This window comes from Cucurbita moschata, unplaced genomic scaffold (assembly GCF_002738365.1).
Source record: "Cucurbita moschata cultivar Rifu unplaced genomic scaffold, Cmos_1.0 Cmo_Scf00002, whole genome shotgun sequence".
Lineage (NCBI taxonomy): Eukaryota > Viridiplantae > Streptophyta > Magnoliopsida > Cucurbitales > Cucurbitaceae > Cucurbita > Cucurbita moschata.
Genome location: NW_019268518.1, coordinates 4465987 through 4486085, shown reverse-complemented (window position 1 = coordinate 4486085; position 20099 = coordinate 4465987). Strand labels below are relative to the sequence as shown.

At 37.0% G+C, this 20099-nt stretch overlaps 3 protein-coding genes across 4 annotated transcripts; 2 read left to right on the top strand and 1 right to left on the bottom strand.

Moving 5' to 3' along the window:
- The first annotated feature begins 231 nt into the window (after positions 1 to 231).
- LOC111463613 (serine carboxypeptidase-like 42) lies at positions 232 to 3191 on the top strand. The gene is made up of 9 exons (XM_023107633.1): positions 232 to 478; positions 551 to 658; positions 747 to 839; positions 1149 to 1241; positions 1321 to 1406; positions 1646 to 1924; positions 2006 to 2139; positions 2631 to 2723; positions 2816 to 3191. Exons 1-9 carry the CDS (start codon positions 232 to 234, stop codon positions 3099 to 3101), a joined length of 1419 nt encoding a protein of 472 aa, XP_022963401.1. The 3' UTR covers positions 3102 to 3191.
- A 950-nt stretch (positions 3192 to 4141) lies between these two features.
- On the bottom strand, positions 4142 to 14094 carry LOC111458546 (putative transcription elongation factor SPT5 homolog 1). 2 transcript variants are annotated; one of them, XM_023101289.1, is made up of 22 exons: positions 13633 to 14094; positions 11121 to 11359; positions 10840 to 10986; positions 10514 to 10672; positions 10350 to 10433; positions 9951 to 10021; positions 9497 to 9854; positions 9249 to 9404; positions 9043 to 9140; positions 8912 to 8960; positions 8683 to 8835; positions 8452 to 8595; positions 8263 to 8356; positions 7993 to 8154; positions 7786 to 7834; positions 7615 to 7709; positions 7448 to 7526; positions 6372 to 6426; positions 6169 to 6286; positions 5946 to 6089; positions 5392 to 5489; positions 4142 to 4687 (listed from the first exon to the last, which is right to left on the bottom strand). In XM_023101289.1, exons 1-22 carry the CDS (start codon positions 13946 to 13948, stop codon positions 4442 to 4444), a joined length of 3114 nt encoding a protein of 1037 aa, XP_022957057.1. In that variant the 5' UTR covers positions 13949 to 14094; the 3' UTR covers positions 4142 to 4441. The 2 variants fall into 2 exon arrangements, 1 of the variants encoding a protein (XP_022957057.1); XR_002713141.1 differs by lacking the exon at positions 4142 to 4687 and having other exon boundaries at positions 6169 to 6282.
- Positions 14095 to 14803: 709 nt separating this feature from the next.
- On the top strand, positions 14804 to 18705 carry LOC111458556 (probable glucuronosyltransferase GUT1). Its single transcript, XM_023101305.1, has 8 exons — positions 14804 to 15252; positions 16397 to 16543; positions 16658 to 16722; positions 17137 to 17206; positions 17514 to 17732; positions 17866 to 18009; positions 18089 to 18224; positions 18307 to 18705. Exons 1-8 carry the CDS (start codon positions 14896 to 14898, stop codon positions 18534 to 18536), a joined length of 1368 nt encoding a protein of 455 aa, XP_022957073.1. The 5' UTR covers positions 14804 to 14895; the 3' UTR covers positions 18537 to 18705.
- Positions 18706 to 20099: the final 1394 nt, after the last annotated feature.

Here is a 20099-nt window from a genome sequence, read left to right as displayed (position 1 = left end):
CAAAATATTTTTGAAACAAAATATTGACGATATTGGTTCGGAACCGTAAAGAAATTTTAGATTGAAAAGAGGGCGAGGGGGTTGGTGCGTGGGTGTGTTCATGCACCATTGTCATGTCTTTATAAGAACCCATCGATGTATTACCTTTTCAAAGGCACCATAAAAGGAAACATATCCACTCCCAATTCTCTGGACATTATATTTTCAGCACTGATGGGGCTGTTTGGAGCCATGGAGCGGTGGAGAAGCCTTGGGGCTGTGTGGGGTTGGCTCTTCATCGTCGTCTTACGGGTGGCAGTCGAGGGCTTCCCGGCCGAGGATCTGGTCGGGAGGCTGCCCGGCCAGCCAAACGTCACTTTCAGACAATTTGCAGGCTATGTCGATGTCGATGTCGATGCCGGGAGAAGCTTGTTTTACTACTTTGCTGAAGCTCAGCAAGATGCCCATCTCCTGCCCCTTACTCTCTGGCTCAATGGAGGTTCGCTTTCTTTATTTACCGTTTGAATTTGGAATCACTTCTTAAACATATCATATCATAACATATATGTAGGGCCCGGTTGTTCGTCTGTGGGCGGCGGTGCGTTCACGGAGTTGGGGCCATTTTATCCGAAAAGAGATGGTCGAGGGCTTCGAAGAAACTCGATGTCTTGGAATAGAGGTATTAAGAAAGTCACTAAATTGTTCATATGTTAGTTTCCCAAGTTTGTTGTAGAATTGTTATTAATGTGCTGAAATTACTTTATTAGCCTCTAATCTGCTGTTTGTGGAGTCTCCTGCTGGGGTAGGATGGTCATACTCCAACACATCCTCGGACTACGCTACGGGCGATTCCTCTACGGGTTTGCTTTCCTAAACTTTCAAATTTGTATCGTCAACTTTCTACTTTGTCTAATATAGCCTTAAATTTTTTTAAAAAATTTAATACCCTTAAATACCATATTTAAAAAATACTCGTAAACTTTTAAAAATAGTTTCAACAATACCATTAATATATAAACAAAAACCATTAAAAAAAAATTAGGAGCAGTAGTGAAATTTTTGAAAGCTTAAGAATATTTTTGAAATAACGGTTTCCATTTTAAGACTATTGAATTATTTTTAGAGTTAATATTTTTTAAATAAAATAGTATTTTTATTAATTTTGGCACCGAGGGACATGCTCACCTTCATGTTAAAATGGTACGAAAAGTTTCCTGCATTCAAAGATCGGCCATTTTTCCTCACCGGAGAAAGTTACGCGGGTAAATCCAAAACTACAAACAAAACTAAACTCGCAGTTTAATTGCTCACAAGCACTCAAACATATTTAATTTGACGCAGGTCATTACATTTCTCAGCTAGCCAATGCAATACTAGACTACAACACTAATTCAAACGCCTTCAAGTTCAACATCAAGGGAGTTGCCGTAAGAACACCAACCCAAAAATCAAAACCCATTTGATCCATAATTTGAATTTGTTAAGGAAATTTAATACTAAACTATAGTTTACCATATATATCATATTTGATATTTGCTTCTTATTATTAAGTATCTTTACATTTATTACCATTTTCATATTCTGGTAATTCATTTGATTATAAATAGATAACTTTCACACACATAAATTCTTAGAATCATGTGTTTGTTGGTAATGGATCCCGTAGATTGGGAACCCATTGCTTCATTTGGACAGGGACGCACCAGCGGTGTACGAGTTCTTTTGGTCGCATGGCATGATCTCCGATGAAGTGGGGCTCGCAATCATGAGAGACTGCGATTTTGAAGATTATGTGCTGACCAATCCACACAATGTCAGCAAGTCATGCAACCAAGCCATGGGCGATGCCAATCGCATCGTGGGTGATTACATTAACAACTATGGTGTTCTTTTTGATGTTTGCTATCCATCCCTTGTCCAGCAAGAGCTCAGATTGAAGAAATTGGTTCGTGTTAACCGTTTTTCGGGTTCGAATCTTTTGACCGTTTCAGGTATAATCGAACTCTTTTTTCGGTTGTTTTTGCAGGCGAGTAAAATGAGCATGGGAGTTGATGTGTGTATGAGCTATGAAAGGCAGTTTTATTTGAACTTGCCGGAACTTCAAGTGGCTCTTCATGCTAATCGTACTAAGTTGCCTTATGAATGGTCCATGTGCAGTGAGTAAGCCCACATCCTATTGATTCACTCTACTTAATTTCATATAATTTTGGGTAAAAAATACTCTTAAAATCTTTAAAATATTTTGTTAATAATAAACCTTTAAAAAAAAAAATTTTAAACACTTTTAAATTTTTTTAGAAATTTGAAAAATACTTTCGGGATAAAATTGTAAATATCACCTTTCAAAAGAAACATTAATATAATTTTTAGAAAAATAAATAATTTTTTTTACGTTAGTATCTTTAAAATTAGAGAGAGAGGTTTATAAGATATTTTGAAATAAAATATTAATGATTTCCATGGAAAGCTATTTTTTAAAAAAAGAATATTAAAAATTTGAAAGAAATTATTAAAATTTTTGAAAGTTTATAAGTATTTTTTTTAGATAAAGGATAAAATTTATAAATATTTGTATTAATTTAACCTAAAATAAATTATTCGCGGATGTTATAAACACAATCTAAATCATGATTTTTGGTACATTTGAGCAGTATATTAGATTACAATTATAATGATACGAGCATCAACATGCTTCCAATACTGAAGAGAATAGTCCAAAATCACATCCCAGTTTGGATCTTCAGGTACATTTTCAATTATCATTGGTTTACAGATATTTGAGATGATAATTAATGTCTTATCTAAAGAGCCAAGACACTAATGAATGAATGTACAGTGGAGATCAAGATTCAGTGGTGCCACTAATGGGATCTAGAACGCTAGTTCGAGAGCTAGCTAATGAGCTTAAATTCAAGATCACAGTACCGTACGGAGCTTGGTTTCACAAGGGACAAGTGGGCGGGTGGGCGATCGAGTATGGCAATATACTGACATTTGCAACGGTTCGTGGGGCATCCCATATGGTACCCTACGCCCAGCCCTCTAGATCTTTACATTTGTTCTCTTCTTTTGTTCGAGGGAGGAGGCTGCCCAATACCACTCGCCCTTCCATTGATGAATGAAACTAAACAATACTGAATTTCATTGTGTTTGTTTTGTTGGCTTTAATTGTAATAATTCAAAGAGTGGAATGGCTGGGAAGTTTTCTATTGCACACAATCATTTCTATCACCTTCGTTTTCAATTCCTGTGTGTTCAATTGTGTCACCGACTTCAGAAACAAGTCACCATCTCCTCCATCTCCCTCTCAATTGGAAACTCTAGACACAAAGTAACTTAAAAGGAATGTTCGATTTTCAATACAAATGGCTCCCGTTGATTAATTAAAAGACACTCGCCGTTGATATGTTGCCTTTTGAAGAAACTATAAATAAAACCATGAAAATTTATGTTCAAAGTAGACAATATCTTACCATAGTAAAAGTTCATTGTTCCTAATAAGTGATATCAGAATCATGCCCTTAATTTAGCATAAAAGACACTCTCCATTGATATGTTGCCTGTTGGAGAAACTATAAATAAAATCATGAAAATTTATGTTCAAAGTAGACAATATCTTACCATAGTAAAAGTTCATTATTCCTAATAAGTGATATCAGAATCATGCCCTTAATTTAGCTATAAGAATAGAATTCAAGTGTCTGCAAACTAATAATTATATAAATTGAAACTCGAAACTTTCATAGGTGTATCAGTTTACACCACGTATCATATCCTAGTTGAGAAACACAAGTATACATGTATGAAAACTTGTAATTATATCAATTGAACTCATGAACATCAACTAACGAACTAGTTTCCAGATCCAAATAGATGGTCTACACACATGTGACAACTGATGCATATACAAATTTGACAAATTTATGAATTTGGGTATAGGTAGAATCGTAAGTTTGCACACTTTAAAATAGAATTTGATATATGAAATGCGTTGTTATTTTCTCAACTCCTTTCTCATACTGCATCTATTTACAATTTCATCTCAAGCACAATATATACAACTATAAAATATAAATTCATGAGTTTATCATGCAAGAACTCTACTATAAATCAACATAGCATAAATTAACTGGTAAAAGAACAAACAAGGTTGTATAAGAAGTTCAGAAACGAAAGCTAAATGGTTGAAAGAATAAAAGACCTAAAGGTAACAAGCGTAAATTGTTCACAAACTAAAACAAAAGATTTAAACCATGATATGTAGTTACCATTTGGAGGACTCGTTGCAGGGGTATGAATAAGTGAACTAGGTTACAAGCACTAAGATGCAACGGGTGAAGCAACAAGGAACTGAAAGGGAGAGAATTTTGGCACATGAACCCCGGAATTCATTTATAATTGTACAAAAAGCTTACACTAGACTACTAGTATACAATATGATTCTCGTTTATAACCAATAAAATTATGGTTGGGCTAGTTTTGCAAGAATAACTAAATCCAAAATCTTAACATCAAGAGTGTCGTCTACCTTCACTATTCCATCGGTGCCATCCACACCAATCAACTTCCCAGTGGCGCCACGCAGTGCACCACCCATTATCTTGATCTTGTCCGACTTCCTAGGAACAATGGCTTCTATGTCGCTAGAAATGGCTGTTATCGTTTCACCATTTCCACTTGACCCAAGACCTACCCTACATGAGCCATCCTGAGAAAAGCCAAATTACCCAAATCAACAATATTCTTATCATATACCCAATCGAACTACGCTTATGATAATGGCTAGCTTATTTTTCGTTAACAATCACAGATATGGAACGAGGGTGGTATGCATTGTTGGTTCTCGTTTTTGAACCCTGCCTCTTTCTAGACGTCAAAACTCTCCATGTGAAATTTGCTAACCTAAAGGTTTCCAAATGTTCTTGTTAGCATCATCAAAGTAGCCGTAATTCTATAAACGGCCAATTTTAGCATGCTACTCCACCAATAAAGAGCCATAAGGGTAGCTCGTTTCCTTTTTCTTTATCAGATTTGTAAGTTCCTTGTGGTGTTCTATAACCAATTTCTCCGTATTACAGTTACATTTTTCTTAAGAAGTGATAGAACGCGGTGCTTATGTTCATATCTTTCCTGCTTTCCTATCTAGACTTCTGTCATAAACTAGATAAGAGAGAATTTGGGAGAAACAGAACCGTTGGACCTTGTATGATAATGAAGCTCATTGTAACCTAAAGATTATTAGGTTATTCAACATAAACTATGTCACACTGAACTGGGGCCAACACTATCCACATTTTCCATAAGACGGCCAGCCACATCACGGATTACTCCCATGATCAGAAACAAATATGTAATAATGTACAAATAAAAAATAAAAAATAAAATGTAGAGGGCAAAGATTTAGTAACTTACCGGAAGCACCTCACGGATTACTCCCATGATCAGCTCATCTCCTCTCCGGACATTGACCAATATGTCTGGCATGTACCATGGTCCGTCGGCATCACCACCTGCCATTTTAATTTATTTTGTAAAATCATCAATACGCCAAAAAAAAATATATATATTGGAGATGACAATGTAAAATGGACAGAAATGGATTTCCACGGTCATGAACCCGTTGCAAAACATTGAAATTCCTCAAGTTTGATAAACGTACCCTATGGTATAAATTTTATTCCAGATCTCTTGAGAAGAAGTCCAATTTTTCTTGAGGTAGTTTAAATGAGCCCTTATACAATATTATTAGAAAAAATGAAATCTGTATTGATGCAGACCCCCCAGGAGCTCCACTCAGCATTAATTTATAGTGGCAAATCTAAACGACAAACTGTTGCGAATTCTATTTGTAGCAAAAGTTTATTAATATTTTTGTGATGAACAAATTATTTAAAATTAAGCCCGGGAAAAATCATATCATACTGGTATATAGAAATACAAGCCATGCTAAAAAGAGTAATACAAACCTATAACAGGAGACATCATATCCAGACCACCTGTGCCTGGTGTCATTGGCTGCCCGCCAGGAGTACCAGGAAGATAGGATGCTGAATTTGGTGTCATGGGCTGTCCACCAGGAGTTGAAGGCAAGTATGGGCTCGGGGCATTTGCTGAAAACGAAGAGAAGCATTATTAAGATAAAATATGTCAATTACTAGGAAACGTTAAAATAAAGACAAATGCACCAACCATAGGCTGAACCACTATCCCGAGGGGTACCGGCATCACTGTAACTGCCACCAGGAGTGTTGGCCCAACCAGTACCAGGAGTTGGAGCTTCGTAAGTTCGTGAAGGAGGGCTTCCTGGCTGAAGAGAGAACAGCTATTATTGACTTTAATGGTTAATAAACCAGAATAGTTATTGGCCTTTGGCAAATCATTAAAGATCTAACCTGGTACTGTGGACTCGCTCCCCAAGTTGCAGGGTTCCCTTCCTCCCAGTTCTCCCTGGTTCAGCAAAATCAGAACTTTTAACATCAATCATCAAAGACAATAGCACAAAAAAATTTCAAAAAGAGAGCTCAAATGGGTAATCCGTGCCCAAAATACATGATGCAAAATGGAAAATACAGCATAACAGATCAAGAAGCTGTATAGTTATTGATATATGAGAGATTTATCCACAGCCAAAGTTGTTCTCCACATCAAACGAGTTCCTAGAGCAGCAATATACAACACGTGCATCATCACATCTGCCTCTGGGTGGTCCAGGTACAGGATTTGACTATCGCACTGCCACCACTCGCACCATATAACCAGTCACTTTCAGAAGGTAACTGATGGTGAATAGGTACCAACTATGACAGTTTGCCTTATGAAAGATGACATACCACATCTTGTCTGACTGCTCTTTATTCAAGCTTTTCTAACCCAACGTTCACTGATGAGACTTGATGAGGGAAAAAATTGAATACTGAAGTAGATTAAATAGATCTTAATTCTACCACTTCAACAATTAATATACATAATGCTCCATTTTTATTTTTTTCAAATAGCCATGTTTAGCATAAACCAGATGGTGCTTTCTTCATACTTCTGGCATCTAGCCCTAAGAGCTACAACCCTTAAAAATACTATATAAATTCAGAAACGCAGAGTAAAACAGTAACAAGAAAATGGCCAAGCAAAGAATTATGGAGAAAGAAAGAGGCAACAAATATACATCCAAGAAATAGTTTCCAAATTTCCAATGCAAGACTGACAAAACGTGTAAAATACAAATTATAAACCTTCATAAGCAATAGCATCAATATTTTCAAGCTCATTCATGATATGGAAGCAGTTCGATACATCCTCAAATTTAAGTTTCTCACATGTTCTAACCGTAAGACAATATCCAAAAAGTAAAATCATAGAAAAGAATTAAAATAATAATAATTTATGGAGCCTCTATAGCACATATATTCTACGCTGTTATCCATATTATCTTAATAAATTTATCAAGTTCATTAATCCATATAAAATTTACCTTGACGGACTCATGGGTGCGTATGGATTCCATGCTCGATTTCGCATTGGTGTCCTCATGCCATCATGACTTGGCGTTGCTATAAAAACAGATAGTAAAACATGAATAAACCTTGTAGAGTATAATAAGAATTAAAAAAAAGAAGGCAACATGGAAAGAGAACTAACTTCCCATATCTCTCATTGGGGTCATGTACGGATGAAGAGGAGTTCGAGAAGGATGCATGGGAGTTTCACTTCCCATACCATATCTAGATGTATCACTGGTACAAAGCAAGCATTAGAACCTTGAAATCACAAGAAACAAACAAAATCAATTTAATCATATATTATATTTACCGATAGGGGGTTGAAACAGCCACATTATCTGAGATAAAATTGCGGTCAACTGCAAATAAAACAAGTATTATGGTGTTAATGGAAAATATTTCACTTCCATTTGAGACTTAACATTTCCCAGACATCCTTCGAAAAAGATGATACAAGTAATCCCACATATATATAACAGGTAGATTCAAGTATTTCCAGAAAAAGTTCAAAACATGCCTGTGACAACTTTCATTTGAGACTCAAGCTCTACTCGAACCAGTTGGCCTTTTATTTCAACAACACGCCCACGGTAACCCTTGTAAGGACCCTGCCGAACTTTCACTGTTGATCCAACCAAACCATCATGATGCCCTCTTCCACCTCTATGTCTTCCACCAGCTGAATCACAAGTAAACAACTTAATAAAAAAACCAGAGAATAATCATTTATCAGAAAATCACAAAACAATAATGAGAGTACATGATAAACAAGAGATCCACAACATACAATCATTCGGGGGACCTCCTCTGGAAAATCTCTTAGGCGACTGAGGAAAACGAGGTGGAGCCCCAAGGCCAGCAAGCCTAGAGTAGGAATTACCCTGCAAGATGAAAAATGCAGCAGAAATCAACTATCAAGATATAATTGTCAAAAATGCTAGAAAAGATCCCATATTAGATCAAAACAAGAACTTACATTTCTATTTCCATTAGTTCGGGATCCACCCACAACAACACAAGAATGTGATTTAACACAAATAAAGCCAGCATGTTCCAAGTGATGGCGATCATAAATGAACAGCACACCTCTGTATATGTGCTCCACTGGACCTTGTTTTCCCTATAGTAGGAGCAAAGCAACATTATGATAAATAAATAAAAAATTGACATCTAGAAGGAAATAGATATCATGAAACAGAGATCTAACCTTACAAGGACCTTCAAGAATCCTGACAATGTCTTTAGCGGAAATTGTGTTATTGTGTCGATCTTGAACACTGATTTTCTTGTCAATCTTACTTTTTATTTCCCTCAACTTAACGATATCAACCTCAGGTCTATCTGGAATACCCTTAAGAACCTAGAGCAAAATCACACTCATGAAATTATTGACTACAAAATGACAGAATAGCATACATGATCCAAAGCATACTCACCTGAAAAGCCTCACTTTCTACACGTATAATCACGCCAAAGCTCATATTACTGCAGAAGTTAATGACATTCTATGAATCCAATTCTTATACATAAAAGTTAAGAATAAAAAATGATGTTAACAACTACTTACTCCAATAACACAAGATCATGAAGTTCATAATCCCCAATTTTCGTCACACCAGTTGTTACCTCAGAGCTCTCAACAACATCATCAGCAAATACCCGGATCTGAAGATGATAGAGATTTAGGGCATTTCAGCACATTATCAGTAAAATACCATTCAATAATAAGCAAGACCTATGATTCAATAATACTTCCAAGAAAGTCTAACTCACGTGTTCCTTGGTTGTATCAGACAGTATAATAAGCACATGCTGCTCCACCTTCACAACCATACCAGTAGCCCCCTCCTGAGTCCCCGTTACAACTTTTACATGATTTCCAGGCTCAAAGTACTTGCAAAGTTCTCTTTCATTCACAGCAAGAGTTTTCTATTGAAAAAAAAAGGGTCACTAGATACAAACTTGACCCTTTGAATAAAATGATGAAAAACAAGATAGAACCAGTTTAGTTGAGTTCTTACAGGAAGGCCTTTCATTTCTGGTCTGATGTGGACATTCTCTTCCTCTACTTTCTCTACCCATCCTTTCAGATTCTTGAGATCCCCCTTGACAACAATGACAGCATCACCCTTCATAAAGTGCCCTTTCTTTCGGTTTGCAAACAAGGTAGACAAACTAGCAATATCCCCATCACCATTTTCCCCAGGCTTTCGAAATTTCTCAAGTTCATCAAAAGTTGGTTTTATGTTTTGGGCACTTATTGACTTCATGGACACTGTTTTGTACAAGAAACCATCTTTGAAAAACATGCCACCTATGTTCTCAAAGTATTCTCCAGTAATGGGATCGCGTCTGCGCTCTACACGGATATGCAACTCTCTGGATATGAAGAAGAGTAAGTAAATATGGACTTTAAACAACAATTTATATCAAATACAAGGGACAAGGTTACAATCAGAGAAACAATTTGGATACCTAGCTTCATCAATATTCATAAAACGGGGTGGAGGAACAAATGCCTTCTTCTTAGCAACTTCTCTACCTTCCTGAAAGAGAACTTGGTATAAAATAAATGCATTCCTTCTCAATCATAGAAAGATGTCAATATCCAAGAGAAGGAACCTATGTTTATACATGAATACATAAATATATAAACACTCATATTTACTTATATACTAAAATCCATGAAGACATGAAATGCTACCTACAAAATATGTTTACAAACATATTAACAAGGACTGCAGACATATGAAAACTTAAAAAGTAAAGCTTAAGAAACTTCCCGATATGAGACAACATTTGAAGATTGTGAGTTCAATACCATAATGAGGAAATACCAAAGGCAATAAAAAATAATGTCCTTCAAAACATTACCAATTTGTTTGCAAGAGCCTGTAGGTCTATCCGAGGAATAAGTTTCACAGTAACCCTCTGCCGCACATTATCAACATCCACCACCTAAAGAAACGAAAGCTTGATGCGTCAAAGAGAGATAGATTGAGTGAAATATCTGAACTTACTGAAAGAACCAGAATTACCTTGGCAAGATCCCCCTTGTATGTCCCAATCTTCATCCTGACCCACGTATCTCTGGAAAGATCAATTGCTTTGCTTTCAACAGAGAGAACATCAGTCATCTCTTTAATTGGAACAAGCATTACTTTTTGTGAATATATGTTGCGTAGACCTTTACAAGCCTAAAACAAAGAAAAAAAATGAAGAGTTAGTGACTACGTACAGAATTGAATTCAGTCTAAAAATAGGATGTGCCAATAACCAAAACAAATTTGAAGAGTTGATCCACTGCCAACATAATTGAATGTGATCTTTATTCAATAACATATAATAAAAGAGCATAATATACCTCTCTAACATGGGCTTCTTTGTCCGCTTCAATATATATAAAGTTCTTCAAATGATCAAGAGCAATTGCAGATCTTATTTGCATTTCAGGCCCTCTATCAATGCATTTTTGCATTAGACAAACAGCAGCCTCTCTCTCATGGCCAATCTAACAAACAAAAAGTTGTGTATGCATTAATCATGTACATTCATTCTCTCAGACAAGAACTCCAAAAGGGAAAGATCTTGGGGAATAAGAAACTAAAGAAAATATGAAATCTTTGTGAGTATAGGTAGGCATACCGCGCATTTAACCATCCACAACTTTGGATCCCTTACAGAAGGTAGAAGAGCTTGCTGCTCCACTTCAGTTGTCTCCTCGTCATATTCCATATGATTTGACCTTGCATATCTAGCTTGAATCCTTCTTTCAAGTGCTTCAACATCCTCCTGTTCATCCTCTCGGGGTAGCAATGGGCGGCGATGCATCCTTCTATTTTCATCTTCATCGGGTATATCAGTTGCACCATCAACTATGAAGTCTGCAAGATTAAAAAATTACTGATTTACTTGACCCATGCATAAATGAAAGTCACGTGTATAAAGAAACTAGTGAAATGAATAATTAATTCTACAGTTATTTGCCATACTGATTTTCTTAGGTTAAGAACTCTTATGGTCCTTGTACTCTCATCAAAGTAATGATTTAGTCCCTAAACATTAATTGTAACAATTTAGTACCTATACTTTCAAATATGTAACAATTTTGTCCCTCCCCTTTACTATGTAACAACTTACCTAGTACTGACAAATTTGTAATGGTTTGGTCTTATCGTGAAAACATTATTAAGAGTTAATCGAGTTTTTTCACGTCTGCAGATTGATAAACATATTAGAGATTAAATGTGTTCATAAAATAAAGACAAAACCATTACATAATAAAAGTTGACACTTCATTTTTATGAGATTACTCACAACAGGGACCAAAAGTGTTTATTGACCATTTTCTTATTTACAGTGCACATTCTCATGAAAATTGGTAGTAATTATCAATGGTTCCAAGCATTAAGGTTACTGAGAGTTTGAACCAAACAATCCTATATTCTTAAACCCCACCCCATATTGTAATACTCTTAGGGGAAACCTACTCCTGAACAACCTAGGCAAAGATCAGTAGTTTGACAGAAAGCAACTAGACTGACCATTTAAGATACATGTAAAAATGGCACTTCCCTAGTATTACATGGTAATCCAGTTAGAATTTTGAAGCCCTGCAGTAGAGAAGGTGCTCTAAATTGTGAGATGATGGAAAGTTTTGTATCTTATAAAAGGGATTGGATAATGGTTTGTAACTGGTTCTCAAGCTTTCTTTTGTATTATACGTCCTTATTTCTCGTGGCTAAGGGGATAGTTCTTCAGATTGAGAAGGAAGTCAAGGGGCTTTTTGGTAGCTGATGAAGAAAGGAAAGTAAAGTTTCAGGCCCTTGGAGTGTGGAGGTTGAGGAATTCGCAACTAGTGGAAGAAAATTGAAGCTCATTTAGCTGAATGATTCAAGAAATTTACTGACGAACCTCATGAATTGCAGCATAAGGTGGTGGCTTGCAATTGCAGAAAGGGCGAGAATGGTAATACTATAAATAAGAGGAAATGTGGCAGTGATAGAAATTATTGGTGAAACATTTAAAAAGTTGTTTCCGTATACAAAAACTGGAGGTAATCAAGATCAGTAATGATAGGAAAACTTTTTTCGGAATGGTGCTTATGTGGATGGATTGTGGCACTCCAATTCACACTGTATTATTGTTACTACTAGTATTAGTATTTTGCAACGGCTGAACACAAGAACATTGAATCTTTAATTCTTGAAGGAAGACTTGGATGAATGTTTTCTGGAGATTGAGAAGTCCAGAAAGGGGGAAGCTTTGTAGGGGATTGTATGACAGGATGGCATTAACACAGAAAAAATAAGTTGGCAACCCTAAACCAAACATGTGCACTTTTTACGAAGGCAGAGGAGGACAAACAAATCAGTTCACACTTCACGCCTTTTTTCATGTTTCATAGAGACGATGTTGAGAACATGTCTTCATAAATTTTGGTTGCTCGTGAATGTTTGATAAACCCTCTGGAGCTCTAAGGCAATACTAGGCTTTAATGGATTAATGGCACAAACTAAAGAACCATTTGACTGGATGTTGCTAAATTTCAAGCCTCTTATCGGCTGGCCATGTCCAGCAGATTCATAATTCCTCTCCTCGTGAAATTGATTATAGTAGGGGTGTCTTTTTGTAAACTCTTACCGAGGGTTTCAGATAGTGTTCTCGAATTGTGAGCTATAAATTTTTATAGTATAACTACTTATGTTTCACACAACAATTAAGAGTTTTTTTTCTTGTTAAAAAAAAAAATTGACTTGCAGCCATTTCACCAAATTACTGGAAAAAAAAAACAAACAATTGGTCACAACCATATACATCGAATTCCCGTTCAAATAATCAAACTTCAAGGCATGACTAACGTGCCAGAAACTAGTACAGGAATACTTCTCGATCTCTGAAACTCGCAATTTAGACTCCTGACTAGCCATTCTAATTCACTATTCAACTGGATTGACTGAATGTGCCTCAAATGAAATAGGCCATCCAGAAAAAGCTTAGATTATCAACCATTTTTAACCACTAAACTGAATACATACTGAGGAAATCCCAAAAAGAAAAACCCTAAGCGCACTCTAATTCATACGCTAACCAGTTTTCCCTCAAATTTGAACTAATAGGACCAATAAAAACACAAAGCCAACTACGTGAAACATACCGTCCTCTCCATCGTCCTCCTCTTCATCATCCTCGCTATCGACCTCCGCCTCAATATCCAAAAACTGAGAACCACTAGGCCTCTTAGCACGCCGCCGCCTAGCACCGCCACCAAAATCCTCATCATCCTCCTCTTCTTCCTCCTCATCCTCATCCTCCTCAGCAACATCGTCTATAAAATTCGATCTCCTCCGCTTCCTACTCGAGCGATCTTCCTCTTCCTCCTCGTCATCCAAAGGCTGCTCCATCTCATCCTCATACTCTTCATCATCAGCATCAATATCGTCATCTTCATCGTCGTCCCTACGACGAGGCATCTCTGAAACCGAAATTCAGAAGCTCAACTGTGCCCTAAGCCAAGCTCACTGGAACGACCAAAATTCGCAAGCTCAACTATGCCCTAGGCGAGTTACTCGACTGATAGAAGGTGTGAACTTGGTAAATGGATGGCGGTTCTATTCACGTTTTCACATCCTTCAATTTATACTAAAAAAAATCAATTTAAATTAAAATATATTTCTTCTGTCTATTTATGACATTGACTCATCTCTAAATTACTTAACAATATCTGTTCATGAACAATTAAGTTTCGAGAGTTCGAAAAATAGGTCTCGAAGTATGTTAAAGTAAGCGCTTTTCGATTGGAAATAACGAGACGAGGTAGGCAGATATGTTGTTCTTGAGGACGGATCATTCTCTACTCTTTCTAACAAAAACCGTTCAAACCCAGGTCAATTTTTACTGGTTTGTATTAATTTTTTACTTTTTTTTTACTGATTATTTTTATTACTAATTTGACTAATTTTAGACTAATTGTTAGCTACTTAAGGGATCTCGAAGTATGTTAAAGTAAGCGTTTTTTGATTTGAAAGAACGAGACGAGATAGACAGATATGTCGTTTTTGAGGACGGGTCATTCTCTATTCTTTCTAACAAAAACCGTTTGAACCCAGGCCAATTTTTTACTGGTTTGTATTAATTTTTTACTTTTTTACTTATTGTTTTTATTACTAATTTGACTCATTTTAGACTGATTATTAGCTGCTTAATTCAAAAAACAAGTCAATTGGTTTTTCAATCGTCAACCAAACGTTAAAATTATTTTGAAATTTATATAGAAATTATTTTTTATAATTTAAATAAAAATAATAATAATAATAAACAATTTGTGAAATTCCCAAAAAAACACTTCAGAATATCTGAACTTCCGTCGTCAATCGGAGGGGAGGGACTGTGAGAGTGCGGGAGACGAAGATTGGGAAGCATGAACAACAAAGGGAGACAATTCGGAGCTCACAGCAATCCTCCACTTTGTACCAGGTCGCATCAGATCGGGGCGTTGCTTCTTGTCTGCTCCACCTTCTTCCTTACCCGTGCGTACGATCGATTGCTCGTTTCCACTGCTGAAAACTCGTTTGATGTATTCCGTCGGTCACACTATGTTGTCGAATCGAATGACGATGGATCTGTATCGTGGCCTGAGAGAGGGTACGGTTCACGTCTTTCTCTCAAGATTTATGTCTATGATGAGAACGAAATTCAGGGGCTTAAACCTTTGATGTATGGGAGGGACGGGAAAATCACGGCTGCTGCTTGTTTGAAAGGCCAATGGGGCACTCAGGTATTGTTGTTTTGTAATTCTATTATTTGGCTTGCCCTGTTTCCGTTTTTTAAACTGATTTGGGAGACCTCTGTTGGGATTATTTAGCGTTTAGCTGCTGCTTACAGTTCGTAAACTTGACCATTTTCGTCTTATGAATGCGTTTAGGCTTGATTTTGATGGTATTTTTCCTGTTTCTGAAAACAGCTGAAGTTTGAGATGAGTGTATTGCTTGTGGAACTTCTATGTGTATCATTTTGATAAAATGGTTAAGGAGAGGGAACATGTAACGGCCCAAGTCCACCGCTAGCAAATATTATCCTCTTTGGACTTTCCTTTTCGTGCTTGAGCCATTACAAATGGTATCAGAGCCAAACACCTAGCGATGTGTCAGCGAGAAGGTTGAACCCCAAAAAGGGTGGACACGAGTTGGTGTGCTAGCAAGGATGCTGGGCCCCGGAGGAGGGTGGATTAGAGGATCCCACATCGATTGGAGAAGGGAACGACCTGAAGAGGGGTGGATCGTGGTGGGTCGTGAGATCCCACGTTGGTTGGGGAGGAGAACAAGTATTTTTTATAAGGGTGTGGAAACCTCTCCCTAGTAGACACGTTTTAAAAACCTTGAGGGGAAGCTCGAAAGGAAAAGCCTAAAGAGGACAATGTCTGCTAGTGGTGGGCTTGGGGCTGTTACAAAACATAAAATATCCGCCCAACTGACGTAAGAGGAGATTATGAAAAAGAACATGTTGCAAAATCTACCCGGAAGTGTGCACAAGCTTATACTTCCATTGACATTACCTTAATTATTAGGAATAATTGCAAGTTTCGTAAATTCTTCTCTGGTCCAGGGCCATCCGTTTCATCTCGTGGGAATTGTGGAAAGAGGAGAACTGATTGATTTTTGAGATTGAGTAATAGAAGTTATTGAGGGTTGGGATTAAGATTGATCGTGTTTGAGGTTCCTATTTGAGCTTCAACCATTTACCCCTCTTTTTAATCTTCAGATGTCTCGAGGCTTTTTGTGAGCCATCTGGGCATGTTAGGAAGGGCATCTAATCACCGTTTCCTCTCACCTCTTAACCCTTTTTTGTTCAATACAAACATCTTTTGTAGGCCTTTTATTACAATCATCTCGCTTTCTATATCTTTCATTGATTGGTTGCAGGTGAAAATTCACACATTGCTTCAACAGTCGAGATTTCGAACAAGAAAGAAAGAAGAAGCAGATTTTTTCTTTGTACCAGCTTATGTTAAATGTGTTAGGATGCTAGGTGGTCTCAATGACAAGGAGATTAATCAAGCATATAAGCAGGTGCATTTTTTTTTATTGATATTGCAACAGGCAAAAACAGTTGCATCACTTTAGCGATGGGTATAGAAAAGGCTAATCATATTGCATATTGTGCTAATCTTAACCATCTTTCAGGTTTTAAGTCAAATGCCACATTTCAGGCTCTCAGGGGGTCGTGATCACATATTTGTTTTCCCAAGGTATATAAGGTCTTTATTCTAATTAGACATTCATGGAAATGACAACACTAGGGGCTAGTTATTGAGCCTGTTTACAAATATGTTTTTAGTATTCGACCGATGTTTTAAAAGGCTAAAGGCAGCCTCGAGGCTCGTCCTCTTGAAGAAACAATATAAGGCATAGCCTCAATTTTAAATAAAAACATTATACAAATCCTAAGTTTTTGTGAGCCTCAAGGCGTAAGCCACAATAGCCTTTTAAAACATTGTATTCCACATATAGCTGTTTGTCTCAGTTTTTTTAACTTTCAGTTTTCATGGTTTGTTCAAATTTCACATTGAGCAAGAATAGGGTAATTTCAGGTTATATTGGAACATATTTTTTGAGTGTTGCTTCTAACTTTCATTACTTACACTCCTGCTATCCAATTGCAGTGGTGCAGGAGCTCACTTATTTAAATCTTGGGCGACGTACATAAATCGTTCCATAATTCTTACACCTGAGGTATGAACAATTTCATAGGATATTGTTGCACTTCAGATATTGATTATAATCAAATGTCTCCCGAGGCAGTTGATTTTGGAGTCATTTTACTTTTTGCCCTAATTATACTCTTCCGAATTGCAATTCTTACATGATGGCAGTAGATGATTCATTGATGGAACATTTGACTAGATGCATTTGAAACTAAACATTGTCTAATTGTTTTTGGTTGGATGGTTGTTAAGCCTTATATTGACTTCAACTTTCTTGACTTGTCTTCTAACTTTTTTAAAGAACAATAACATCTTTGTTTTCCATGTTAGTATAGGGGGATCGGACGGATAAGAAAGACATTAGTGCTTTCAATACATGGAAAGATATCATCGTTCCTGGCAATGTTGACGATGGGATGACTTCAGATGGAGCTAAAATCGTCCAGCCTTTGCCTTTATCTAAAAGGAAGTATTTGGCCAACTATTTAGGACGGGATCAAGGAAAAGTTGGTCGTCTAAAGTTGATCGAACTTTCTAAACAATTTCCTGAAAAGGTTCGTTGTTTTCCTCACTTAACATGTCTCATTCTCGAATCAAGTCTAACAAATATGGGGATATGAAAACTCCTGCTTCTTGTCATCTAAGATTGAGAACATATATATAAAATGGATATGATATCCCAAACAGTTGGAATCTCCAGTTTTGAAGTTCAGTGGTCCTGACAAATTCGGAAAGTTGGATTATTTCGAGCACCTGCGCAACGCTAAGTTCTGTCTTGCTCCACGTGGAGAGTCATCGTGGACACTTCGTTTTTACGAGTCATTTTTTGTGGTATGTCTCTCTTTCTCACACGCATTAGGCTGACAAGAGGAATTGGTAATAAAGATAATATCATGCTGTGTGTTTACAGGAGTGTGTACCAGTTATACTATCGGATCAGGTCGAATTGCCTTTCCAGAACGTTATCGACTACTCTCGGATCTCAATAAAATGGCCATCAAGTGAAATAGGCCCTCAACTGTTAGAGTACCTGGAAGCAATTCCAGGTTAATTCACTCACCTGTTATATCTTGATCAACATGCTATTGTCTTAAAAACTTAATCCCGAATCTTTGCTCGCTCTTGCAGATGCAACCATAGAAGAGATGATAGCGCGAGGTCGACTAGTTAGATGCCTATGGGTTTATGCATCAGATTCAGCACCATGCTCTACCATGCAGGGAATTCTGTGGGAACTTCAGAGGAAGGTTAGGCTATTTCACCAGTCAACTGAAACATTTTGGTTGCACAATGCATCTTTTGTAAATAGGCAACTAGTTGAGTTCTCAAATTGGAAGCCCCCTATGCCCTTGCCTTGACAAAACGTTCACAAACACAAGATGACATTCATTTTGCCTGCTTTTGTTCTTGTCGCCCATTACCATAGTCTGAAAGTTTGTATTTTCATACTTGGAATGTAAAATGATGCTCTATAACATTCAGAGAAATTCTTATATAGTTAATGTAAGTCACCATGTGATTTTTGAACTTCTTGTCTTCGCCTTCGCCTACCTGTGAAAAGTTTCAATATCGACTCTTTCTATGTTCGAGAAGGGTACATGAGTATAAAATGGGAGGTTTAGCGTGAGTCAACTTTACATAAGGGAAGAACTTGTCTTTGCCTACCTGTGAAAGGTTTCAATATCGACTCTTTCTATGTTCGAGAAGGGATGCATGAGTATAAAAGGGGAGGTTTAGCGTGAGTCGCTATATGTGATTTTTAACTTTACATAAGCAAAGAACTTCTTGTCTTCGTCTACCTGCGACAGGTTTTGATATCGACTCTTCTTTTGTCGACTCACGCTAAACCTCCCATTTTATACTCATGTATCCCTTCTCGAACATAGAAAGATGATTGTAAACTCAACACAAATTGTTCAGTTCGGTCAGTCAAATCTTGATCTTGGGAGGGGAAATTGTGGATCAAGATCTTGTATTTTATAAGATCACTCCAAAGGGATAGCTTCAGGATTCAGGGATTGTGGAGCAACAATACAAAACAACCCATAATTCATTTAGAAACGAAGACACTTACCAAATTCTCCAATCAAATCATTAAGGGTGAAAAAAGGCATATTTTCTCGTGACATTCTGTTCCCCATCTTATGTATCAGATCAGAAACGAACAAGAACAGAACACACCCAAGAAGCTATATAATTCCGACAAGAAAATCAGAATCAAAATTCAAAATCAAGCCTATAAAACTGGTGAGCTTACTCCCCTTTTTCTGCCTAAGAACTCGTGCCTTTATGGACCTTTTCAGTATAGCCTTTCCCTCTTTTACTCTTTGAACGTTACAAAACAACACATTCCACAGGCATCCAATTCCTATCTATGTTCTTCAGTTTTTTATTTTTACCATCTTGCACTGTAATCAGGCTAGCTTTCTGCAAAAGAAAACCATTTTTGTAATGAAGTTGGATCGGTAGAAAGTTAGAATCTAATCTGTCGAGTAGATTTCCGATAAAAATCCAATAAATAGTGTAGTCTCTACCGTAAAAAGGGATTTGAATTATGAGATCCCACATCAGTTGGAGAGGAGAACGGAGCATTCCTTGGTGTAAAAATCTCTCCCTAGTAGATGTGTTTCAAAATCGTGAGGCTAAAGCCGATAAATAGCGAGCCAAAGCGGACAATATTTGCTATATGTGGGTTTGGACTGTTACTAATGGTATCAGAGCCAGACACCAGGTGGTGTACCAACGAGGACTTTGGCCCCCAACGGGAGTGGATTGTGAGATCTCACATCAGTTGGAGAAGGGAATGAAACATTTCTTATAAGGGTGTAGAAACTTTTTCTTAGCATACGTGTTTTAAAATCGTGAGGCTAACGATGATACGTAATAAGCCAAAGCGGACAATATCTACTAGCGGTGAACTT